The 26,804-nt window shown below is 45.2% G+C and overlaps 1 protein-coding gene across 1 annotated transcript in view; it reads right to left on the bottom strand.

The window, feature by feature from the left end:
• The window catches only part of LOC134036489 (piezo-type mechanosensitive ion channel component 2), a 40,652-nt gene that overhangs the window by 5,866 nt on the left and 7,982 nt on the right, over nt 1-26,804 (bottom strand). The window contains exons 3-38 of the mRNA XM_062481471.1: nt 26,439-26,564; nt 22,599-22,641; nt 19,676-19,841; nt 18,744-19,005; nt 18,361-18,574; nt 15,990-16,158; nt 15,285-15,404; nt 14,401-14,436; nt 14,091-14,223; nt 13,788-13,990; nt 13,407-13,637; nt 12,963-13,086; nt 12,511-12,701; nt 12,088-12,236; nt 11,532-11,705; nt 9,562-9,818; nt 9,229-9,389; nt 8,870-9,046; nt 8,633-8,746; nt 8,303-8,503; nt 7,874-8,078; nt 7,676-7,777; nt 7,398-7,563; nt 5,951-6,194; nt 5,606-5,723; nt 5,274-5,430; nt 4,785-4,874; nt 4,252-4,376; nt 3,950-4,018; nt 2,456-2,559; nt 2,176-2,274; nt 1,468-1,588; nt 1,303-1,380; nt 901-1,067; nt 517-710; nt 182-355 (exon numbers count right to left, since the gene is read on the bottom strand). Of these exons, the coding sequence (XP_062337455.1) occupies nt 182-355; nt 517-710; nt 901-1,067; nt 1,303-1,380; nt 1,468-1,588; nt 2,176-2,274; nt 2,456-2,559; nt 3,950-4,018; nt 4,252-4,376; nt 4,785-4,874; nt 5,274-5,430; nt 5,606-5,723; nt 5,951-6,194; nt 7,398-7,563; nt 7,676-7,777; nt 7,874-8,078; nt 8,303-8,503; nt 8,633-8,746; nt 8,870-9,046; nt 9,229-9,389; nt 9,562-9,818; nt 11,532-11,705; nt 12,088-12,236; nt 12,511-12,701; nt 12,963-13,086; nt 13,407-13,637; nt 13,788-13,990; nt 14,091-14,223; nt 14,401-14,436; nt 15,285-15,404; nt 15,990-16,158; nt 18,361-18,574; nt 18,744-19,005; nt 19,676-19,841; nt 22,599-22,641; nt 26,439-26,564 (5,464 nt within the window). The remainder of the gene's footprint in view (nt 1-181; nt 356-516; nt 711-900; nt 1,068-1,302; nt 1,381-1,467; nt 1,589-2,175; nt 2,275-2,455; nt 2,560-3,949; nt 4,019-4,251; nt 4,377-4,784; nt 4,875-5,273; nt 5,431-5,605; nt 5,724-5,950; nt 6,195-7,397; nt 7,564-7,675; nt 7,778-7,873; nt 8,079-8,302; nt 8,504-8,632; nt 8,747-8,869; nt 9,047-9,228; nt 9,390-9,561; nt 9,819-11,531; nt 11,706-12,087; nt 12,237-12,510; nt 12,702-12,962; nt 13,087-13,406; nt 13,638-13,787; nt 13,991-14,090; nt 14,224-14,400; nt 14,437-15,284; nt 15,405-15,989; nt 16,159-18,360; nt 18,575-18,743; nt 19,006-19,675; nt 19,842-22,598; nt 22,642-26,438; nt 26,565-26,804) is intronic.

Here is a 26,804-nt window from a genome sequence, read left to right as displayed (position 1 = left end):
GCAAGAAACGTTGCGAAAAATACACGCAAACGTGTATTTTTCTAAAAACAGCTAAAGAAACCAGAAAGCGCAAACTGCACGTCGACAACGGTGAAGCACAGAAGCAATGTTTCGTTGACCAATGAATGATGGCGGGGGATGTGTGAGGTGAGGGGGGGGAGGAATGCCGAGGCCGGGGCACCTGGACACGGCGCTGCTGCCGCTGTCAGCCGAGGAGTAGGAGGCGTCCAGGCCGTACATTTTGCGCAGCTTGGGGCGGGCACGCTCGCTGGTTTTGGGAATGCACTCTGGCATTCCGTCCAGGTCGTCCAGCGTGGACTGACGGGAGATCAGCATGGTGGCCTCAGTGTAGGCACTGATGGATGGAGAGATGGAGATGGAGTGATCAGAGATGAGAGGATTGGCCCTGACAGCATGAGGCGAGATCAGGCAAAAGACAGGGGGTCTCATTATGTTGACTATGATCAGCCATCCTACTGTTGGATGGTTGCCCTGGCGACAGGCCCAGCAGTGTACCTGGAGAGGCTGTCCCTGGACGCCATGCTGTCCTGGCTCTCCATCCTGTAGCCTCCGCGCTTCCTGCGGGCCCTGCGGGAGCCCGACGCCGAGCCGTCCTCGCTGAGGCGCTCCAGGCTGGACTCCCGGGACATGTTGATCCTCATCTGCTTCTGGTAGTACACCTGGATGCTACCTCGCGAAGGCACGTTCCCCTGCATGGAAGAGGGCTCCGTGATGTCACTCATTCTCTTGGGTCATTCACAATCTGATGTTGACCTGATGCTAATACCCTGGATATTCGATCTCGGGGAGCCTTCCACGGTTCAATTAAGAGACACGGATCAGAGCGAAAACGATGAGAGGAACAGAAACTGTATGAAGATAGGAGAGAGGGGGGGTTACCTTTTTGACCTCCCGGGTGAGCATGCAGCGTTCTATGCGCAGCACGGTGGAGATGTCGATGTGCTCCCTGCACATGTCGTTCATCCACTTGGTGAAGCTGTCCACCATGGTCAGGAACAGCACCCAGGTGAACTTGATGATGTTGAAGACGCGCTTGAGGATGTTGTCTATGAAGACACGGGGGAAATGGGAGAGGTCATTGTACAACAGTCCCTGTGTATGTGTTTGTTCCTGCCCAGTCCCTCCCTCTTGTCCAGTGCTACGACGATGCACTGTTGTGCGCAGGTGAGGTCGAGCGGTTGCTCGTCAGAAGTGTCCAGACCTGTGCGGTAGTAAACAAGCGGTGAAGCTATTTTGAGGTGATAGTGCTTCCTCGATCCAGAGGGGACGGATCAGACCAACCTGGGCCGGCAGACTTCTTCTTCTCCTCCTCTGTCTCCTGACCCTCCTCCACCTCTCCCACTTCGATAGCCACGTGGCCTGAGCACACACACAAGCACACGTTTGACAAACATTACGAAGACTTGTGTTCTTTTTTTTTCTTTTCTTAAACTGCTCCCCTCTTACCTTCCTTCTTGTCTCTCTTGTGTTTTTCTCCTCTTGTGTATCTCTTCCAGAATTTACGCTTCTCTCTGCTTCGTTCCTTCATGGCGGTTTTGGAATCTGTGATCCACGCATGGTAAAGAAACTGGGGGGATATAAGACAACAGCCAATTCACCTTTGGACATATTCAATTGATGGAAGAAGTCGTTTAACAACTGCGAGACATGACATGACGCCAAGCCTTTTAAACCCCGAACAAACAAATGAAGAGCACAACAAAATGCCACTGACACAGCAGTTTTGCTCTACTGAAATATAATTGAATTGTGTGTCACTCTATTATTTCATACTGGCTGATATCCTAGATCAATGGAGCAAAACATTTAACGTACAAAGGGCAAAACACATCAATGCAGATGCATCACTGGCACTAGTTTAAAAAAGTCCCAGTTCATGCAAAGTGGAACAGTGCAGTTCAGAACATTTAGACAACATGACAGAAGGACAAAGGATGAAAGTCCAAGGCCACTGCGTCTCCATTCCATATCATCCAGTACATGTTGCAGACAACCCAAATTTACAATAGGTACTGTCCAATGGTCGTATTCAAATGAAGAATTTAATTATTGACATGGGATGGACAGGCAGTTTGGTGATGCATAAGTCTTCAATGACATGGCAAGGCTCCACAGCAACAGGAAACAAATCAAGTTTAATTTCTCTAGGAATACCTTGCCTGCCCTGACAATATACTGCAGTATAGTTTTGGGCAGTTTAATGATAGACCTTGGCAAAGCCAAGAGAGCTGAGGCAAACTTTCCAATAGCTCTCTATAGAGAAAGGACAAAGTGCGGCAGAGTTAGTGGAAACAGTGTTAGTAGATACGAGAGAAATAGACACAATGTTTTAGAGAGTAGACTACATGTTCCTGTGCATTTCATCACAATTGACAAGTATTGTGTGACATATTGGCGTTCCAACACAATACTGCTTGCTGGTTCTGGTGCTCACCTGAAACGCTGACTTCTTAGGTGGTTCCTCTTCTTTTTTCTCCTCCTCCTCCTCACTGTCCTCACTGTCAGTTTCAAACAAGTAATAATCTCCACTTCTAACCACTGAGGATTGAGAGGAAGGCCCAGTTAAACCAGTTGGCATATTTCATCACAGCTGACACAAAACGTTTAATGGCATGGGGCAAACGTCAGCCAAGCACAGTTGAGGTTGAAGAAGGATCACACATGTTCTCTGGAGGGCTCCTTAGAGAGAGCCAAGGAAAGGAAGAAAATGGCCTGGGTTGGTATAAAAATGCCACTAGTAAAAACATATATACTATCTTAGACAGACAATTTCAAACACACACTGTTAACAGAAACACAGCTGGGAGAGAATGAAAATACAGAAAGTTAGGAATAACATGAGTGACTATAGAACGTTTCCAAAGGATGTTGCTGTTAGCAGAACAGACAATTTAGTAGCTCAGTATAAATATTAAAAAAAGAAACACAAGCTAAAATGTTTAAATATCATTAGTACACGAGAACTGCTACATTGTGGTTTATAGAACTAATAAATCCAATCCAGCCTCAAAGAAGCATTTGGGAGATAGGAGAAGCATTGATATAGACAAAGCTGATTTATGTCCTTGAACAGAAAGACTACAATGGGGGGGCAAGGGAGGATGCTGGGAAATATGGATATGAGGTGTGACAAAGCATGGGAAAAACAGAAATCATAAACAGAAATCATAAACATGGAAAGTGAAATCAGTTCAACATGTGTTGAATTGATATCAAAGTGATATCAGTTCAACAAGAAGACTGGTCACCTCAGAGAATAACTGATGCAAATGTATGTAAAATGCACTGTAGAACACAGTAAGAAGTGACTAGTCGAATTTTACATTTGCCCAGCAAATGTACATGTGACCAAAAATGTATTGCTCAAGCTTGTTGCATTGCTCAGTTTTCTCCAGGGCCCAAACCTGATGTTGATCATGATGGTCCTTTACCCTGGTTCTCAAGATATGAGAAAGGGTGAAGGATTTCAAGTCTTGATAATGGAAATTTTCTGAGAGAAACAACTGAGAGATTGTCTACTGTGGGCTCCGAGGACAAAGCCATGAGTATGGTCACAGACGTGTGTCAGACAACCTTAGTTGTCAATATGACCATGTGAACCACAAACATCCGGGCATTAGTCATTTTCCTTTGTTTCATGGCAAATTTCTGCTATTTAAGGTGACCCTTGCTGCGACTAATAACATGCATAGACTATTCTTTTATAATTTTATCAACATAACCGAGGCAGACATATTTTTTGTGCTTCACATAGAGGGTTGTATGTATGAAGGGTCCTTAAATATAGATGAAATAGGACTAAGGTCTGAAAGGAGACATGTGGTTGGTTTGGGTCCTCTGGAGCCCAGGAGAGTATGGGAATCTGCTGAGTTCTGGTCAAGGACACAACAGCCAATCAGAGTGGAGAGAGCATAAGGGGTCAACCTACTGGACGCATGGTCAACCCAAGGCCTCCACCACTGCTTTTTTGTGGTCTTGGCTTTCTGTCGCTCTGCTCCTAAAATAATATAATAAAACAATTTACACATAAATCAATTATATACGAATGCATAATATCTTTTTCAGAGCTTTTTTTTTAAAGCAGATATCTTCCTTTTAAAAATAAAGTTTCTAAAATCAAATACAAAATACTTTGAAAAGTGATCATTCATTTAAGCTTGACTATTCCAGTGCCGTGTATATAACTTGAGTTGGCACATTTGTTTAAACGAAACTTTGTTCCTACAGTACCATCATCCTCCTCCTCCTCCTCAGGCTGAATGAGCTGGGGTCCTTCCCCAGACTCCTGGGCCAGGATGAGCATCTTCTCCTTCCCCCTCTTAAACTTCTGCTGCCTCTCCTTGATACGGTCCATCCTGATTAGATCAGAGGGGCAGAGAGAGGGGGGGAGGGAGAGAGGCGCGGGGACGGAGGTGGAGAGGAAGGGAAGGAGAGTGTTTTAAAGAGGGGAGAGCCACACTGCGTATCGACGGGCCGCCTCGCCGCCCATCACTCTGACCCCTCCTGTAGACATGTGAGGTCATTATCATTATCGGGGTATGGTGGAGGGCTTATGTGGAATCAGCGGTCTTGCATCAGAGAAAAGTGCTCATTAGAGCTCCTATCTACTGAGATAGGGGAAAAATAGAGGAGGGTTATCAGATGAGTAACACAGCTGAGAAGTGTTTAGAACATCACGTAAAGTGAATTCGATACAGGATGTATCTACCGTGTATGGCACCATCCAACTAACTTGCAGATAAAATAGTAGGTGCGTGTCTCACTGTCTCTTCAGCTGCTCCATGGACCTGTTCTCCTCCTCCAGTCGAGCTCGGACTGCCTTCACTATGGTGGCCTGAAACAGCTCAGCTCCTCTGAAACACACAGTCCCAAGAACACGCCATGTAGAAGAAGCTGCCGTGGTGCCCTACTCGCTGACCCAAGATCAGTTTTGAGGGGAACTCCTGAGCATCGACAGGGTTATGAAGTGAGAAGAGTGAGCCGACTACCCCCAGGCCTGTGTGTGGGGCTGCTGAGAGCAGGGGGACTAGGGGGCTGCTGAGAGCAGGGGGACTAGGGGGCTGCTGAGAGCAGGGGGACTAGGGGGCTGCTGAGAGCAGGGGGACTAGGGGGCTGCTGAGAGCAGGGGGACCAGGGGGGCTGCTGAGAGCAGGGGGACCAGGGGGGCTGCTGAGAGCAGGGGGACTAGGGGGCTGCTGAGAGCAGGGGGACTAGGGGGCTGCTGAGAGCAGGGGGACCAGGGGGGCTGTTACCTGGATGCCAGGATCTGGGAGGCGCGGATGTCTGCCACCACGTGCAGGAAATAGTAGCTCATGAAGACACGTCTCTGCAGCAGCAGGAAGGCAAAGCAGATGCTGTCCCAGATGATCCCAGCTTCATCACTGGGAAGCTCGCACTTCTTATCAGGACCTGCAGGCACACACACACACGCACACAAACCACACACACACAGGCGCACACACACAAACAAACAGACCACGTTCCATTGAACCCACGCACATAAATGCACCATTTCACGCGAAACGTGTGAAATATCACTTGTTTGGCAATTCAACAGATCGAGAGTGAAACTTATAGTGCTTACTAAGGAAGTCCTGGTTGGTGTTGATATTGTATTCTTTGATGGTGCAGGCCAGACTGCACAGCTGGATCAGCCAGCAGTGGTTCACCATCAGGGAGTTGATGTACCCACACGCAAGGATCTGAACACAGCAAAACAACGACCATCACGACTACAACTCAGTAACATACCGCATTGCGTGTGTAATCACTGAATCATGTATAATCATTGAATCATGTATAATCACTGAATCATGTATAATCATTGAATCATGCTATCATGTAAACCTGTCCGACAGGAAGCCTTAGCTCATCAATAAACTCTGACACGTCTCAGAGGAACACATGGAGCGTATAAGGGCCCACTCACTGACATGATGTTCTTCATAGTGATGACGAATATATTGTAGGCGATCAGGAAGTCCCAGTAGTGCAGGATCTTTTTGATTGGCTTGAGCAGCAGTTGGCCCCCGAAAAGCAGGAAGTAGAAGCAGGCCACCAGGTAGCCCATACAGAAGACACTGATGCGCGTGGTCCCGGTGATGAAGATGATGGTGAGGACGAACCAGAACAGGTAGCTGAACATGATCACTTTCAGCATGTCCAGGTACGACCTGCCGGGACAGGAGGGGTCGGAATCGATGGAAAGCATAGTTCTACTACATACAGTAGGTGGCTGCCAATAGCTAATAGCACGTTGAGTGCATGGAAGTCTTCAAAACAACGCCATAGACCACAACGGTACACACAGCACACACATCAATCATATCAACAGGATCTATTAGTGACAGGATTACAGTAAGAGTCAGATAGTGTAAGATCAATGGCTGGCAACTGGGGCTGAAACCCTAGCCATGTCACTCAGACGCACAGGTATGTGAGACAGACAGACGGCACAGCACCGTAAAAGCATGATTACTGGACGCCACGGTGATCCCGTTAGTGCCCTCTTGACACTGGCCTCCATTACTGTGATGGGTCAAGTGAAGGCAGACGAGGACTTCCACCACACCGGCATGCAGCACTGTTGGGGCCGGGGGCTGATGAAATGGAAGATGTCTTGATATGTCCATGTGCGATGGGCCGGAATAGGTGAACGTCTGTCTTCATCAAGCGAAATCATGTTAGGGAGGGGGGAAACGTATTTTCCGTACTTAAAAGCTATTTATTGAGTTAGAGTACAGGCAAAAGCGCCTGAGTTGGAAGAGTGGGTCTGAGTGATAGACAGAGGGTTTTTTGTGGATTATGGATTCTGTCCGCCGGTATCCGTAATGTGATCCTCAGGAAAACAATGGAATAAGTGCAGGCCGGGAGCGCAGCATGGACAACATGGCTGCCCTCTTCACTAGACTTGTTGATGGACAAAGAGTGCGTTAATAAAAGAGTTCTCCACTTTGCACATCAAAACAGTGGAATGCGATAAGCACATAATCAATGGCTGTGGACAGATTAGGATGCTCTATCCTCTCTCTCTATCTGTCTCCCTTTTCACTTCCTCCCCTCCTCTCTCTTCTTGTCTGTCCTAGTCCAGTGAAAGAAACAGGCAGCTCGAGGCTTTTAGGGTTCCCTAAATTGAGATGGGAACATTTACTTGAATCATCACCAATAATATCTCTCAGAAATCTATAGTTCATTTGTTCTGTGTGATGAGGTTAGTATCTGTGGTCCAGACTTTCCGACAGTGCATGAGAGTCTGGGACAACAGAACTAACTAAATGGCCTTTGTTGACTTATGTATATTGAGATGCGGAGATCTCACTATAATCCCAGATTTCCTAGTAGAAGAGTCTGGGACAGTGTAGTGTTGATGTGGGTACCTGCAGTGGATGAAGTCTGGGGCAGGGTTGTGAACGCTGAACGAGGCAGCGTCCAGGTCTCGGCAGATCTCCACGTTGTCGCCAGCCATGAGACGAACGGCGGCCTGGTTTTCCTCGTCAAAGATCTGCCTCTGGAGGGACGCACACAGCAGCAGCATGAAGTCATCTGTAGGAGAGGAGAGACGAGGAGATGAGACACGGATCGAGCCCTGAGGGAAACACACTGTTCAGAAAGTGGACACAAGAACAAGATATCCAACAAGTCCATGTCGACATACAGACAAGGAACATTGGGTTGGGCTTGGTGTAGAAGTCAGGAATATAGAGCCACTTGATCACATTGGAGTCCACGGTAGAGCTAGGGAACCTCCATGGGTACTCTGAGGGAAACAAAGAGTTGTGAGAAAAATTCACTAACCGCCAACACAGCTTGAAAACACACACATCCAGTAAACACCCACGTTATGAAAACAGACCTGTACAAGCTGCAGGTGGGATTCCAATGCAGACCAAGTACTGAAAGGTGAGCATACAGGCCAAGAAGCAGCAGTACTTTGGCCAGACTTCAGCGATGGCCTTCCTCCTGCGTCTGTACATGACGGCTATCAAAGCAAAGGCATGCAGCATGGCATAGAAGTCCATACGCTGACCTATCACATTCACCACCAGCAGGAAGCATGTCTGTCAGTGGCAGAGAAGATTGTCTTGATTAAAATGGTGAGAAATGGTTAGAAAAAAATGCTCTCGCAAACTTGTTTGTAGCTAAAAACCATTGTATAGAAATATGTACTGTAATAATTCATATTTTAGAACAGCTAATTGTATGACGTGTTATTGTCATACTACTTAGCCAAGAACAGTAATAACATTACTGTGTTCTATTTTTGTTTTTTCTTTTATCTCACCTCCAGTCCAAATTTATAAAAGAAGTAGTTAATGAAGTATTTGACAAAGTTGACTAGGCCCATGTCCAGGTGTTGTCGTGTGATGTTGTGGAAGATGATCCTAGCAGCAGGGGCTGTGAGCTTGTTCCTCAGCCGGTAGTACTCCTGGTGACGGTAGATGGTCACCTCAAACGCCAGAATGGCTAACATCAGCAGGTTGTTCTGCAGACAGAAGAAGTAAGACAGGAGGACATATCTGGGATTTGTTTGGATGTGTATTTTAAGCTCGAGTTTCAGTTCATGGACGTATGCTAGACTGAGTGTCTGCGGGCGCCTCTGTGTCGTTCTCACCCTCAGGTTCTCCAGCAGAGGGTCGAACTTCTCCAGGCCCACCCAGTTAGCTGGGTCCACCAGCTCCTTATGGAACAGAGACTTCTCTTCCTCCTGGTCTGTGAAGTTCAAAGTCTTGGGGAAGAAAACAGATCAAAAGAAGTTAGTCAGGCTAAGCCGTCATTTTGTTCACACGGGTGTCAACTGAGTATTTTTATTTAAAAAATTCAGGTCAAGTTGTAGATGAAGAGGAAGCACCATGGAGCAGTTTTTGGAGTATGAGGGTGGGTCTATAGACTCCAACTGGTACAACATTTTGCAGATGATGATGACGCAGATCCAGACTGTGCAGACACTGGAAGCCAGTGGGCGAAACTGGCTGTAGGGCATAGCAAAGGCCCAGGAGGCCAGGAAAACATAGTTGAACAGGGACACCTGCAGAAGACACAAGCCAAGATTTATCGGGGATCAATCTGAATGGTCAGGCGGAGAAAATATCAGCATGTCACGCACGTGGATTGGCACATTTATTATCTCCAAATGATCAATTGAGTATCAAAGTCAAAGTGTTGATGGCCTTCTGGCCATCTGCTTGGGAAACCATGAGATGTTCTCACCTCTTTGACAGACACCAGGATGATGTAAGAGGACACTATTTTGATGATGTGGATCTCCAACAGCCACCAGACGAAGAGCTGCAGCTTGTGGAAATACTCGAGGAACTTGAGGAAGAGCACAGTCAGTCGGTCCACCACCAGGTGCCACTTGTTCTTCAGATCTGAGACAAAGACAAGAGGAGGCAGAGTTTTCTCAGAACCGTCTGTGGCACTTTAATGGCTAAATAAAACGAGTACATTACTGTATACGGTCCAGTGGGGCACTTATAGCCTTCGACAACACACAGTGAACGGAGTCTGATAGACTGTCCGCCGAATCCCCGTCTCCAGTACCTGAGGTCTGTTCTGATGGGGGTTCAGGGTCTGGCTCGGTCCCCACGCTGGTGTGACGGCTCTCCTCGGTGCTGGATTGGCGGGGGTCTGAGGCCACGGAGCGCTTCTGCTGCTTCTCCACCTCCATGTCATCCATCACCACCACCAAGGCCTGCTCCTTGTCTTTCTCTCTGTCCTCGTCCCTCGGCGTCCCTCCGTCCATGGAGGACGTACTGAGCATGGCGATATCAGCCAGGCTGCCGTCCTGGGTCACCAGTCTGAGAATAGGGAATCTTAGTCAGCTTCACCAAATGCATGAACACGCATGCACACAAACACACATGCACACACACACACATACACATACACACAGATAGACTATCCCCCTCATTGGCTGAACTTCATCCCTCATCCTCTTAGGTTCCCCAAGTAATGCTAGGAGGATGGGAATCAGCACTGTGTCTTTTAACGTACGGGAACATAGCGACATTGTGAAGCATTATGATCGATAAGCAGTGCACATTCCAGTATACTTCCTTCAGTAATTCAAGGGTCTTCCTTTAGCATAAGGTAAAGGTCAATGGGAGAAAGGCAGCATTAACCCTTTACACTCTGGAGATTCTTCTCAGGCAATGGAGAAGGGTTAGAGGTTGGGATTGGCTTGCATGAAATGGCTGCATGTCAAGGCAAGATTTTCACGTCTGAAACTTACTTGCTCTGTGGAGAAGGGATTTTTTGCTTGATGCTGCTCAGACAATAAAGTTACACAGAAGACAAATCAACATGGGAGAGAGACAGACCGACAGAAGATTTGATTGGTTGACACGAGTTAGATCCATACTATTGGTTGGTGCTACAACACTAGAGAGAAAGTTAGGGAGAGTGCAGTAAGTAACTACAGTTAAAGGAAAACAGGGTCTTCTCATGGCAGTGCTCAGGGCATGCTTGGAGGACAGGGGAAAGAGGTATCTTGACAGGAAGGTTTGGGGATGTTTGGTTACTGTGGTCTAGGTGGATCAGCAGAGTGGGTAAAAGGTCCAGAGAAGAGGTAAATGAAGGGGCTCAGGCAGAAAAAAACTGAAAAATGTTGATGGAAAAAAACTAAACAGCATGATCAATTGTCGGTCAAAGAAAATGATGTAATGGTCAGTACAAAAATATATATTCCTTTGAGAGTTAGTAGTTGGGGAGGCTGCCTATGTGTGGGACAGGGGGATACATTAGGGGGGGAGGGTGTGGAGGCCACAGACAGGTGCAGGTACCCACCTGTTCATGATCAGATAGACACGGCCATTAACTTTAGCGTGGCTGAGAGAGAGAGGGGTGAAGGATGACAGAGGAGTGATGGGAGATGGAAGCAGGTTACAGAGGTAAGCAGAGAGGGATGGAGGTGAGCCATGATCAGTAACACAGAAAGAACGATGAGCCTTGAGAATATGAACTGGAAAACACAAAACATAAAGATGACACGCACCAGAAAAGTAAAAAAAATAGAATGAGGAACGAATGATGACTGTAAACACAGATTGGTGATGCGAACAACCTTGAAAGCATTTGTGTTTATTCCACCCCCCCCCCCCCCCCCCCCCCCCCACTGAAGAAGTACAAATATTTCCATCGGCATGAATTCACAGTATCGTCCAGAAAACGAGTACAGAGCCAGTCTAATGTGAGGAGTTTCATATACTCATAAGGTGCGTCCATCCTATACATTACATTTACATTTGGTCATTTAGCAGTCGCTCTTATCCAGAGCGACTTACAGTAAGTACAGGGACATTCCCCCGAGGCAAGTAGGGTGAAGTGCCTTGCCCAAGGACACAACTCATTTGACACGGCGGAAAATCGAACCAGCAACTTTCTGATTAATAGCCCGATTCCCTAACCGCTCAGCCAACTGAGCCCCTTAAGTGTCAAAACATCGGAGGATTGCTGACGGAACGGTCCGCCTACTGGACGAACCCAGTCCCCTGGGTGTCAGAGCGGCTCACCTGTAGATGCTGCTGTCCTGCTTGGCAGCCACAGCCTTCAGGTCAGTGAGCTCCAGGAAACGGTCGTGGAAGTAGTGCAGGTGTAGGATGCACACCAGCAGGAAGGAAGTGGGGATGAAGATCCTGGTGAAGAGCTCGGGGACAGAGAACCGCTTCAGACCAAGGTCCTCCAGCCTGGAGACATGGAGGCAGAGAGAGGGAGAGGGAGAGGGAGAGAGGGAGGGAGAGAGGGAGGGAGGGAGGGAGGGAGGGAGGGAGAGAGAGAGAGAGAGAGAGAGAGAGAGAGAGAGAGAGAGAGAGAGAGAGAGAGAGAGAGAGAGAGTAGGGAGTGGGAGGGCGATGACAGAGTGAGTAAAAGAGATAGGTTTGGGGGTTTAAAGTAAACATTGCAGAACATCTTATAAATCATTCCTGAGTACAGGGTTATGGAGCCCTCATCAGATGTCTAGTCTGACTGGTTCAGTACAGCTGGGAACAGATGTTCCGAGCTGCATGAATTTACATTGCATTACTATCAGGGTATCACTGCTACATTGTTAAGAGGCCCACTGCTCACTTTTCCTTGCTCATGCCCGTCAAGTTAATCCAGAAGAGCAGAGAAGAATCAAACTGGAAGGTGTAGACCAGGATGAGGACCAGCATGGTGTACATCACCACTGACATCCAGAAGTACTTCAGGATCTTCCTCCAGTACTCATAGTGCACCTGGGGACAGAGAATAGAGGTGGCTGAGATGGTGAAGGGCAAGTTTTTCTGCAGACATAAAACGGTGACTTATTCTTAATTACATTGTAGGTTTTGTGGTTGTACTCCACAAACTTTATGACATTGTAAAAGAATTGGCACTCCCTTTTATCTACGGAATGTACACTCGGAATATGTTAACACTGTGTGTGTGTGTGTGTGTGTGTGTGTGTGTGTGTACACAAGTGTGTGTGTGGGTATGCCCTTGTGTGTGTGTATGTGCCTGCATGTGTACCTGATAGAGTGCCACACAGAAGAGGAAGAGCATCATGTAGATGATCTTGTACATGACGATGCGTCCCTCGAAGCTGACGAAGAAGAACATGCCTCCGCAGATGTAGATCCAGTACTTGACCAGCAGAGCCATGAGCATGTTCCCCAGGACCTGCATGATATCTGGCTCGCCCGCATCTTCACTCTCCTCCTCTGCTTACACGAACCAGGTGAGACAAACGAGAGAGAAGGGAAAGAGGAGGGAAACTGCATGAACAGCCGGCTGTGAGACTGGATATAACATATCTGTGCATGCTGCCATCGAGAATTCCGTTTTTCAACCCCCTTAAAAAACAACCCAGTTCTTATTTATTGTGAGGTGCCCTTCCTTCAATACAAAGTGGCAGTGGAAATGCGGATGTGCTTGGTGTTAGTAGGGATTGTTCAGTGGTGTTCCTGCAGGTGAGTCCTGACCCTTGTCTTTCTTCTGGTCGTCCACTTGGACGTCGGTGAGGACAGCCGCCTCCTCCTTCTGCTTGTCCATCCGCTCCGTCAGAGTCTGTCTCAGCAGCAGCCAGAAACTGAGCAGACACAGGACCTACACACACACACACACACACACACACACACTTAAATACAGATATCCTTACTTGACCTCATAAACACACACCAAAAAAAAAAACGGTTTGGATTTGAAGAACCACAGGACCTAAGATAAAGAAAACATAACAGTCTTTCTCTGGAACACAGGATGCAGATTTGGGACGTCCTAAAAACCAATCAAACACAGGCTCAGAAAGAACCCCGTTTCACACAAACACTCCCAAGCGGTCATGCTCTGAAGGAGGACTCGTAACTGGGCCTACTGGATAAGCAGCACTGCTTTTTTTACTTCCAGAAAAGCCTTCCCGAGCCTACCTTGGAGCCCAGCTCGCTGAAGGGCACCTTCTTCTTGAGGAAGAGGTCGGGGATGGGCTCCAGGATCTCGAAGCTCCAGATGTACTGCAGCACGAGCAGCAGGTCCCCATACAGCACCATGAAGGGGGAGGTCAGCATTGCGTAGCGCCGCCGGTCCCTCACCATCCACAACGTGCACGACCAGATCAGGAAGACGAACGTCAGCCAGCTCACGTAGGTGATGCTCCACGCCTGGGGGGGAACAGGAACGTCACACACACACACACACACACACACACACACACGCACACACTGTCGGTGTGGTTTGGAGAGCTCCATGTTCAGAATCGGAGAGCACAACGGTTTGGCCCTGTATGGGGGACAGGCACGGGCCCCACTCACCATCATGGCGATGAGAGCGCAGATGTAGCTTTGCTTCATGATGAACCTGAAGACGGTGACGGCAGAGCTGATCTTGCCTGGCTCCTTCTCATCCTCCGCCTCCTCCTCTTCCCACTCCTCCTCTTTCTGCTCCTCTGCTCCCTCCACCATCAGGATCTCCCCCGGACCCTGCCCCACCTCATACACACCCACATCCCTCTTTTCTGGACGGACACAGAGACGCACGCCGTTGAGAACACACACCGTTATAAAAGGCACCCACAGCGCACAATATTCTTACAGGAGGCAGGATGTAAGAATAACCTGTGATGGCGTGGGACTTGTCCATTTTGTACAGGGGGGTGGAGTACAGGTCCAGACAGGGTGGTCCATTCTCAGTGGAGTTGATGGTGGGCATGTAGTCCACAGATGTCCCATTGGAAGTAACCACGAGACCCTGATGTATTACCAATGAATACAGAACTGCTGAGTTTGAACTTTTCCCTTATTATTACAGTTTGCCTGCAGCATGCAGCAACAATAAATGTTCTCTGCTCTATAAATCGGGTGCATTGACAGTAGCTAGAAAGGTTCAGGTGTGTTCTGTATGCGTGTTTCCAGGCTTGGTGCTCACCTCTGAGGTGCTGAAGCCGCCTTGCGTAGAGAGGAGCTAGGGCGGGAGGAAAATAGCAAAGTAGGCAAGGTGGGGTTATTGATGACTTCCAGGACTCAGAGGCCTCTCTGGACCATCTAGTGCCTGATAAGAAGGACCAAAGCCCGGCAGCACTACTGTTTAAATCGAGTCTATAAATCGTCAGGGTCTAAAAGCTTTTCAACCTCAGGAGTCAGACAATGGGAGCATGGCTGCAGTGAATGCGTCTGTGTGCATGTGTGTCTGTGTGCATGTGTGTCTGTGTGCATGTGTGTCTGTGTGCATGTGTGTCTGTGTGCATGTGTGTCTGTGTGCATGTGTGTCTGAGTGCATGTGTGTCTGAGTGCATGTGTGTCTGTGTGCATGTGTGTCTGTGTGCATGTGTGTCTGTGTGCATGTGTGTCTGTGTGCATGTGTGTCTGAGTGCATGTGTGTCTGAGTGCATGTGTGTCTGTGTGCATGTGTGTCTGTGTGCATGTGTGTCTGAGTGCATGTGTGTCTGTGTGCATGTGTGTCTGAGTGCATGTGTGTCTGTGTGCATGTGTGTCTGTGTGCTTGTGTTTGTATGTAGGTGTGTTTGTGTGTAATTTGAAGCCTGACTTTGGGCTAAAACCCTTTCTAGATTGATAGGATGTTATCAACAATTGTAAGGTACATACAGTATAATTGTATTACTTTGTTTTACGTATCAAATCACAGTGCATTGTGTGTTGGAAATGGCATGATATGAAATTGCTGAACCGAGGAATGCTGGTAAATAACTTTAGTCCCAATCAATTCTTTATAATAAATAGTTCTGTGCTTATTACTGCATAGGGTACTTCACTTAATAAGCCTGTATGAAAATGCTGAAGTGAAGATATTACGTTTCTGTCCTCGGTTTTTTGATGTGCCTTCCACCAGCGCTGCCTTTTCTTGTCGGCTGAATTATTGGTGCCATTCACAATAACCTCCTCCTCTTCATGTATATCATCCTCCTCTTCCTCCTGCAAAAACAGTCAGTAAAATGAAGTTGATGACACGGATTTCCACCAGGGTTTGAATGGCATGTACATAACAATTCAAATCTGGTCTCTACATGATTAACCATATAACCACAAAAAAATATATTGTTCTATTGATCATAACTGTCAACAGCAGATTGACCCTGTGATCATGTTTTATTATTAGCACCTAAAGAGTGAGAGAGAGAAAGCACCATGCAAGAGATCAATATGTGCTAGAGGCCACAAGGTTTACACTGAGGAATCGACCTCTCGATAAAATGCTAATCTATAACTCCATTAAAGAAAAGAAAAGCTTAGAGTCGAGGTCTGAGATAGGGAAGGCACAGGAGAAAGAGAGAGGGAGACCAAGAGTGAGAAAGAAGAGACAGGTTATTCTCGTGACCTGACGGCTCAGGGTCACCTTTGTACGGAAGGACAGCGGTCCTCGTAAAAGACACTTCCCAGCTCACTGAGCTGTATGTAAGGCTCTCTAACTCTCTAACTAATGGAGGCCATTTTGAAAAATGTCCTTCCAACCAAGTCCATCCTACATATGAGTGTTCCTCTGTATTTCAATGTTCTCACCGTGTCCAGGGGTTCCTGCAGCCACAGGCGGATCAGGGTGGCCAGGGTGTAGTACAGCAGCAGCAGCATGATGGGGTTGACAAAGTGGTGCCACTTGAGTTGAGGGTTCACTATGAGTTTCCATGTCTGAGAGCAGTCGCTCTGCACGATGGACGAGACACCAAACAGGCTGCGGAGGAGGGAGACATCGTGAGGAAGGACATATTCAGATTAAGATAAAACATAGCATTAGATTAGAACAAATATAATAGCAACTGTGCTCAAATCAAATGGAGAGGATATAGAATTCACATATTTAACACTAATTATGAAGCAGGACAAGGCTGGTAACAGTGAGTACTTAATGCAAGAATTCAGTGAACAAGCTTCCAAAGGGAGCAATATTTTAGATAAACAAACACTGGATTCAACATTTTTGCCTTGAGGTAAATCCATTATATTTAACTGAAAGATACGTGTCTTCTTTAGGTCTGAATTTTGCAATGTGAATTTAAATGACCGGTATACAGGGAGTCAGATGGCTGTGCGGTAAGGGAGTCGGGCTAGTAATCTGAAGGTTACCGGTTCGATTCCTGGCTGTGCCAAATGACGTTGTGTCCTTGGGCAAGGCACTTCACCCTACTTGTCTCAGGGGGAATGTCCCTGTACTTACTGTAAGTCGCTCTGGATAAGAGCGTCTGCTAAATGACTAAATGTAAATGTAAATACATTTTATGATGCATAAAATTTGCATAGGATTTTTGTTAATGTGCACTATATTATGTAATTGACTTTTGAGTTTTTTTTACTCAGTTAAGGCATTTGAACACTCCAGTTAGGATAGCATCAACCTCTATCTATGCCATGTCCTGCCCCCTATGCTACTTCCTGAACACGGACTTCCTGCAGATGGGAATGGCAAGGTCACATGACAGAGGTCATCTATTGTGAGGCCAGGAGGCAGGAAGCAGAGTGGAAGTCGGGCCTCTCAACACTCTCATTCAACACCAACACACAGCAAGGCCAGCGCACTGTCAACAACCACAATTAGGGGAACCAATGAGACCTGGCTTATTCCAATAGGGACATCACGTATTTATGGACTATGAGTTTCCTTCTGCGGAGCTGAGCTACAGTATAGATTAAAAAGCTGGGCAATTCTTTTATCAACAAGCTAGGTCAAGGTTTTCACACAGTATTTTTAACACTGTGGAAAGTCAACAAGTGTGAACAAGAGGACAAAACTGAACAAAAGCAACATCACAAAATGAAAGTTAAGATGCACAAAAGAGATGATCATTGAGGGAGCCTTTATCGATTTGTGCGCAACTGAATAGACCTTATATACTATATAATGACATATTTTCTGATTTCACAATGTATTTGTTTGTTTGAGGCTATATTCACCATGGCTATAACTCCAACTGTTATCAAAGGCGATTCTCCGTGGCTGAAGCCAGCTAATTCGAATGAGTTTGTTTGGCACAGAGCAGCATGTCAATACACCATAATAACCAGCCCTTATCTGCTCCACGACTGAGCCAAATAAATGGAGGGAAATGGAGTTGACCCAAGGTGAGGCAAGCTATACATAGCCATAAAGGCCCAGGTCCTGACACAATGCTACACAACATTCAGATTAAAGCCCCTCCAATCAATAGCCTCCAGAAACAAGCAAGGACAAGAGGACAGCCACCAGGGTGAAATAAGTAGCTTCAAAAATCATCATGGTGGACCACTGCGCTACCATTCCCACATAATATGGGATGGAGTTCTAGATCTTTTGGGAGTCTATGTCATATGTCTTGTTTGTGTAATTCCATCATAAAAACAGATGGGAAGACTGAAAACATTTATATCCTGTTCCATATAGTCAACTGATATATAAAAAGGGTATGATAATGTATGAAGAAAATAATATGAACCAATTCCGTATTATTCAGAGACACAGTTTGGCTAAGAGGTGCAGAAATGTGGCTTACCATGGCTAAACCGCATCTTAACACAAACAACAAACTGTCTCACTGCTCATGCATAATACATGATGACATTGGTTTGAGGTGAAAGCTCACAGGCTGACTCTCTCTCTCTCAAATACATACAGTGCACTGAGTAGAACAAGTCTTCCCCCCCACTGTGTTAGTCTTTGATGTGGGAAAATACAATCCTGAACGTTATTTGCGTATACTGAACAGCAACTGCATAGGTTCAACGTAAATGCATAATGCACTTGACGCAAGCAAATGTGACGAGTGAAGGCAGAAGGCCTGACGTGTACCACTGTTGATAGCACCAAACAAGCCGTCAAAAGCAGGTTTGTTTCTCTAAGTTGCACATGAAAACTACTCTGGAATCTCCCGCTCTACTGTTGCCTGTGCCCTCTCGGTCTGACCTGATGAAGCTGTCCCGTGGAGGAATGACCTCCTGGAAGAACTGGAACTGGTAAAGGTAGAGCACGATGAGGTGTCCGGCACTGAAGATGGCCATGAGCACGCACATGCAGCTGAATATGAGCGTGTCGAACGTCTTGCAGAAGGACCACCAGGTGCACAGGCCCAGGAAGACAAAGAAGTAGACTGCTGAGGTCAGCGAGGGGAGCATGATACCTGGGAACACACAGAGGTACAGGGGAGGCACAATGTGTAGGACGGAGTGGCAGAGGACATAGCTGGTGACGTCCTGAATGATTGGAGAGATGTCGGAGGAAATGTCCTGTAAATGACGGTTGTAAAACCACCGGAAAAGGTTCTGACGCCAGATCAGCGAAACACAGACCTGTCAAGCCGAGCAGGATAGTGACGACCACTTTCCCTGCTGTGGTGATCAGGTTGCCGATGATTTCCTTCACTTTGGACGCCGTTCCCGCCACGCGGCGCAGGATCTTCATCTTGGTGCTCTCTTCGACCTCCTCTTCGTCCTCCTCTTCCTCCCCCTCCCCGCGCTCCTCGTCCTCTTCCTCTTCCTCTGCCTCGTACCCCGCCTCAAAGTCTTCCTCAAACAAGACGTTGTCTTCCAGGCTCAGCTTCTCCTCTTCCTCCTTGGGGAAACGGAATAAAAACAGAACATGAACAGAAAGTCAGTCAAAGCTGAAGAGGTTGTGGAAGGATGATGAAAAGAGCTGTCCATGGTTCTGAACCCACAGTGCTGCACTGGTAAATCAATCCGTTTTCCTGTCAACACCTGAATGTTGTCAGTAGATTTTGTAAACACATGATAATACCTTAAATTACTTGAGATGAACCATCTATTCCGGTTAGCAAATTACAAAAAAAAAGGCTTTGGTGATTCCTTATAAGATCTATTCGTGTGGACTTACCATCTGTTAAGGTCTGATTGGCATACTCTGAATTTAATTAATACCGAGTCATAAAGAAAGGCTAGAATGTGCCATGGACGGGGGGCGGGGGGGCGGAGCTCCAACTCCTCACCACTCCAAAGAACGCTCACAGGGAACTCTTTCCTAAACTCGTATTCTACGCTCCCCAACTTTTATGAACCATGGGAGAGTTTGGAGCTGGAGATAAGCCATGGAACACTGCCTGCCATGCAGTAAAAAGAGAGATAGAGAAAAGAGAGTATGTGGGGAGTGTGTGTGGGGAAAGAGAGAGACAGCTAAACACAGTTGCAGCTGTACACAGAGACAAAGAAACATAGTTCTACTAAAATGCTTCTGGAGTAAACACATCTCTGTGCGGTTAGTGACCCACCTGGTCCTCAGGTTCGTATTCTGCGTTGTCCTGGGCCATTTCCTCAGGAGGCCTCTTCTGCTGTACCAGACTGCGACACAGCAGCCAGGTGGCCAGACCAGCCATGAACATCCCAATGTCAGGGATGAACACACGGATGCCATTCCCTGCATCAGCCCCAACCACACTAGAACAGAGAGCAATAGAGAGGGCACTGGGTTACAGCCTGGCAATATAGGAGCTTTTTATTTGAACTCAATACAGTTTGCAAAGATGTTGTCAGTGAATGTCATTGACATCACAAACCTTTGACCCAAAGCTACTAAATAGAATAAGATTCTGAGCCTCCTGTTACTGTAGGTGTACCACCACCTGTTGGTGCCTGGGAATCAAGTTGTATTTCAGTTTATTGGATGTGAATGTTCCTTGAACTTTTGTTGTATGCTTCAGTAGTCAGGTTTTATAGGGAGTTCCACCCAGTAATTAAATTAGACTTGCCCCATAGTAAATATAATCTCATTAAATGTGAAAATCCATCAAAACAACACTGTAACAACTATGATGAAAAGAGGTATTTAAATGCAACAATGAAACTGGAACTTTGCAAAACATGTTTATTAAGACAGGATAATTCCGTCATTATCTTTGTTTATCTGGCCTGAACACATTTTACTCGGTCAAATGGACAGCTGGATGTTAACACACTACTTTAAAATAACAATTCACAGATCATTTTTGAGTAATAGTGAGTTTATTATATTGCAGATCATCTTTTATAAATATTGGCCAGATGTGTGTAAATGTTCTATAGCAGCTGTCCTTTATAAATGATCTTAAATAGGTCAGCTTGAATTTTGCTATTGTACATGTTCATACAAAGTGTTTGGACATTGCATGGACTACACAGCAGTGAGATACTTTGGTTGGGCAGAGAGGTTCACCAACAGCACTCACAGAAGTTCACCAATAGTATCAATATTTGCCAAGCCAGCTGCAGTGGTAACATGTTTGAAATAATTAAATCCAGGGTTTATGATGTGCTATAAGAAGCAAAGGAGTTTGATTTCACATGCAATCGCAGGGAATACAATTTCCCTTGAAACTAATGACAGATTTGCTTTTAAAATAACAAATGTGGAGTTTAAACTTGTTTTACAGAATTTTCATTACATCCTGTTTTCTGCAAAAGTTTTGTCTTTTCATGGCAAAGTGAGTCAAAAGCAGTTTTTTTTTGTTACAATAAACAAAGCTGTGCTGTCGTACAGGTTATATAGTCAAAAAGAGGTGCCATTAACAACCGCCTGCCTTCAAAAGACTTGCAGCACCCAAGCACGTCCTGGTTTGGCCCTGTGTGGATATATATCATCCTCATAAAAGTTAACAAGTTGAAAACCAAGAGCTAATCAACACAATGGAAAATGCACACTCAGATGAATGGCCTGCTCCTTGGCTCCTGCAGGCTAGATGAACCCAATCAAGCCTGCTCGTTTCCATACAGTGGCTGCTTTATTGTTCTGAACCTCAAGTTGTTTCTCTCAAAAATGGAAGAAAGAGATGGAAACACCCAAGTCCAGGCCAAACAGACATTACTTAACCCTTATCCCCCCCCCCCTCACTGAGGTTTTACAGCAACGTTATAGCAAGTGACAGGGCCTGTCCCCACTTTCTAAAAGACAGTGATTCATAAAATAATCAAAACCACTGACTCTCTCCATAGTAAGAGAGCAAGAAAACTTCTACTATAAATGGCCTGCAACAAGACAACAGTTTTCGGTTACAAAGATCTATATTTGAAGCTTTCACAAATAGCCGCATTAAAGCCTCTCTTCAGAATCATCACACTCAGACCATGGCAGCCATTCCGAAAATAATATGTCTCACAGGATGGAGGAAGGAGAGGCATCAGGTCACAGTGCACAGCTGTTATGTAGCAGAAAAATGGGCCCCTCAAAGCAGACAAGTAAATTGAGAGGACAAATTGGATAAGGCTTAGCTTTTGCCACTCAGAGTTCGCTATCCAGGCAAGGCCTCAAAGTCCTGGAAACGTCAGAGAGTCGGTGAGTTTGTACATTCCTGTACTTAGGAAACCACATCTAATAGGATCTCCAGGAGGAGAGTGGACAGATATGGCGGGAAAGGGTTTGAAAATGTTGTCTGTCGGCAAATTATCAGACGTAATCAGGTTGAGCATTCATCAAGGAAACCGCATGTTGACAGGGGACAGGTTGGGAGCATTTCACGTTGTTGTCAGAAGACAGCCATGCATAAGTGGTGTTTAATGTTATTGTGGGATGAAGATTTAGTGCATGTCGGAGAGGTAGACTATTGTTGAGACATTCATGCAATTTTCCTTTGCTCGTCATCCACAAAAGGTTGTGAACATGTCACAAAGGAATATGTGATTCCGAACAAAGTACATTTTGTGATTAGTAAAACATTTATGATACGCATCCATACTATGATCCTGTAAGCTCCCCGGTCCGAGAGTATCGTTTTGCAGTGTTGCAAGTGATTTCTTTGTGAGTTTGGAGCTACTGCTTCACACAAGAGAAACATTGTTTCTGTCATCTGGGCAGTTACACTGCAGCGCTGACTTTGCTTGTATCTACCCATGAGCACTCGGGTGAGACTCATCAGTCCCTGGAAATGGCGAAGGCTCAGAATTGCTCTGCTGGGGAAAGCTTTCATGCTCAATTGACCAAAATCCACAGTTCTATATTTCAAGCTGCCTGATACTGTAGCCGCAGGGGAATTCATTTTGCAGACATCCTCTTTGTAACAGAGATGATGCTCTGTTCAACGCAAACCTTGGTTGTCTTGTTCAGATCCAAAATATTATCCATAGCTTTGATCAAATTATCGAATGGAAAAATCCAACATATCTATTGTTATCTATTTCATTCATAAATATAAGACAGAAACACACAGAGACAGTTTGCCATACCTCTCAAAGCCAATTTGTCTTATGGATTTCTCCCACATGGAACCTGAAAATAAACAAAAACAACTTTGTATTATATACCATTCACTTCAAATTACATAAAGAATTACATGTTTTTACCATAATATTTCAGTATTATAAATGAGAGCTGTTACTGATAGTCTTGCCAAAAACATTTATTTATTTAAGGAACTATGACAGCAACCTTCAGACAACTATAGAGTTTTAACACTAGACTAAAGTGATGACAAAATCCAACCATATAATGGATATGGACAATAGACCTTACAACTTCATTGGTCATAGTGTTCCTGAACGTCATTCCAATGTTAAGAGATTCATTTCCAGGTATTCTATTCTCCCAACCCATTGCTGATTTGGCTTTTGTTCCAGTGCCAAGGAAAGCATAGCATCACTCTTCGACTTGAGAATCTAAGCGAATGACAAATCAATATGGCGGTGTGTTTTGGCAGTTTGTTAGGCCAGCAATTTGTTAGGCCAGCAATTTATTAGGCGTTGAATTGCTCCACTGATGGAGGCTGTTTTCAATGTCATTTGAAAAGGTTGATACAAGCTGAACTTGACACTAACATTCATCATCACTTCATCCATCAACCTACATGTATACTATATAATGCTGCTAGAACATGTCCCAACAAGAGTAAAACCTTCCAGTTCATACAGAATATTGTTTTAAGAAACACATCTCAGCCTTTTCTCATACCTACCTAATACATTTACATTTACATTTAGTCATTTAGCAGACGCTCTTATCCAGAGCGACTTACAGTAAGTACAGGGACATTCCCCCGAGGCAAGTAAGGTGAAGTGCCTTGCCCAAGGACACAACGTCAGTTGGCATGACCGGGAATCGAACTAGCAACCTTCGGATTACTAGCCCGATTCCCTCACCGCTCAGCCACCTGACTCCAATAAATCTTCTAAATTCCCATAAAAGGGGATCAATGTAGGACAGGCAGATACAATAAGTTAAGATTTGTTTGTTAAAGCATTGATCATCACTGCTAACAACCACAGGTAACTGGAAATGAGTATATGGCTTCCGCAACACTGTATAAAATCAGCAACAGTAGCAGTAACAGTAACAGTAAGATAATGCCAGAGTTTAGTGTATAGTAACAGGGCTTTTCAAAATTAATGGCTGGGCTATTCTTGTCTCAAACCAAAAACAGTCTTCTTGTGTGGTTCAGAATAATGAATGAAGGAATGTCTTCAAAAAGAAAACATCAAGTCGCTGAAACATCCCTGGGCTAGAGAGTTATTTTAGGAATGCCCATGTCCAAACATTTGAAACACCTAACTTCACCCAGCCCAAACGCAGCCTACAGGTGCATGAGCAGTCTATAGCTCTCCCTGCACTTGTGTACTGTAAAATAACACGCTGATCAAGCCATTGTTGTAAATGTGCTAGTGACTCTAGGGGACCAGATAATTTTGGGCAGTCAATAATGTTAGACCTTCAGTGGAGGACATGACTTACCTATTTAAGATATAATGTTGAGCTTATGTAGAAAGTGAACTGATTTAGCAGAGACACCCTGGAGAGCCATGCCATACTGGGTATGATGGGAAGGTGAGGGGGTGATGAATGGAGGCCAGGAATAACACAATGAACGTGTGCATGTGAATATCAGGTAGTAGGCCAGGTTATAGTAAATCGTTTACGAATATAAAAGTACTTGTCCAACAACTTTATTTCAACATCATCAAAGCTATGTTCTTTGTTCCCCCTGATGTGTCTTATGAATAATTCTGCCCTATTTCATTGAGTTTCATTGTTTATTCCTTTCCTCTGTCTTTTTTAAGTACTGGCTGCCCTTTCCACAAAGACAGATCATTTGCTATGGACACCTTCAACAAAGTCACTTTAATCTGGTTGACTATCTGCAAATGGGAATGATAAGTCATATTTGAGAAACTTTGATGATTTTATGTGTTCCTAGAGTTCTGCAGTGTTGTAAATGTCAGCATGAAGTTAGGGCACTGAGGCAGGACATAAGTGGAGACAAGAGGGCCAACTTGACCCGGCTCATCTAAAGACTTAGCTGAGATGGTAGCTTTCTGAGAGAGTTAGCCCATTCATGCTTAACTCGGTTTACAGCTCTAATGGCTTATTTGGCTCTGGCGAATACAGACAGAGAGGAAATGGTATATATTATAAGCTTAACTGGCTCAGAATGAGGTGGGGGCATGGGGGAGGAGGGGATCTTGTTTATATTTGGTCATCCAAAAGGAAAGGGTGTGAAGGGGATCGGAGATCAGATAGAGACCCAGGAGTGACAGTGCTTGAGATTCTCCTGAGACGCCAGACAGCGTAATAGTGATCCGGACGGTAATGTAAGACATCCTGTGTGTACAATCTGCACCAAAAATAACTCCATATGGAATGGGGGAGCAGACAGGAAAATAGAACAGAATTCTAAATACAACTCACTATTCCTTTGGGAGATAGTAAATCACACAATTGCGACTTAGTTGAAAGTATCCACAGCAAATTTTCTGGGCAGCCAGTTTGGATGTATGGTAGAATCAATGAAACTATAAAAAGGGGCCTTATTAAAATGTACTGTAAGTGCATTTAAACACAAACAGTAAGATTCTGTGTTGCTTACAGTGCTTTTATGAAATGTTCTGTATTTTCTCATCTACAATAATGTAATACACATAGACACACCTGTTCATTTGTTCAGATCTGCTTCTGTATATAAGAACAAATACCCAATACCTCTCATAAAACATGGGATTCAAAGGCAGTTAAAATATGCTGAGTAGCCTTGTTAAATGATGCACAATGCACATAATTAAAAAAGACGCCAGACATTCCTTCTATTTTAAACTGCAGAGCTGCGTGCTAGCATAAATGTGCTGAGAGGAGAGGATGATGTATCACCCAACATAAACTGAAGTGTTGTTTTAAGGCATACACAGAAACATGTGAAAAGGAATTTCCACTTTGTCTACAATACAACAATAACAATCCACATCCATTTACTAAAATAGTCTTTATCCTGTTAACCCAGTAGCCTGTAATAAATACTTCATTGATCTTATTTAAAATAGTTAACTTATATGTTCTGGTTAGTGTTTGTGGTGTTTGTTCCTAGAGATATGGAATTATTTTACTATCACAAAGGTTGGCTGTGTGTCCGTCCTCGTGTCCGCGTCCTGGAACATTTATTCAGCCTCTATTAAAATGACGAAATCATTACAACACAGGGGTCAAGATCTGCCCTGTCTAGACGAGACGGAGTTTCATAGTTTGATATATAATTTCATGAGCAACACAGGGCCATTAATCACACCTTCCAAGTGGCCTGAAAGTTATTAAGTTTATACAAATTCTTCTACCAATCTAGGGACAGTATAAAAGAAACAATTAGCACATGCTGTTGATCACACGGTTTAACCCTTTAAATGAAAGGATATTTCTACAAAGGTTTGGTTGTTCTATTCAGTGTACCGCTCTCTTGTAGAAGGCATATCCTGACTTCACAACTACTGGAAACTCCCCCTGAGACCAGAGAGCTGCTTGCCAACTCTGCTACACCTTTTCTACAGGTCGGGGTTCAGTTAGGAATCCACGTCTGTGATGAATGGGACCCAAGAATGAACATGAGCTGTCAACATAGTAGGGATGACGCTGGTACACAGAGCTCCTCTTTTTGAAAGAGAAGCTCTTTTGATGCTGTGCTGAAGTCATTGCATATCAATGTTATTTATATTGTGGAAAAGAACATTGGGAGCACAATACATGCATTGTTTTCATATTCCACTACATTTCAACATACAGTACAGAAGTGGTGAGTGTCGTTTTTAACTCACAATTGAAGCCAGGGTCGATGGAGTTGGCTGCCAGCAGGCTGTTGACGGTGATCTGATAGATGATGTGAAAAAGTAGGAATGTCATACTTGTGAAACACAGCGACATGAGCAGACGCCCGGTGTGGCCTGGAGAAACAAACAAACAAACAAACAAACAAACAAACAAGGAGTTAGAACTTCAACACAGGGGGGGGGTTAAGAAATGTAGTGTTTTTCAAGCTGTTTGGACCTCCGTTGTCCTGAATGAGGAGGATGAGAGCGGAATCAGCAGATTGAGAAGCGCTCACAGCTGCTCAACACATGGGCTTTTATTGCACACCTACAGGTATTTGGGATAATTTCAGGAGTTGTTATGGTGATAATTCG

This window comes from Osmerus eperlanus, chromosome 16 (assembly GCF_963692335.1).
Source record: "Osmerus eperlanus chromosome 16, fOsmEpe2.1, whole genome shotgun sequence".
Taxonomy (NCBI): Eukaryota; Metazoa; Chordata; class Actinopteri; order Osmeriformes; family Osmeridae; genus Osmerus; species Osmerus eperlanus.
This window is presented reverse-complemented; position numbering and strand designations above follow the sequence as displayed.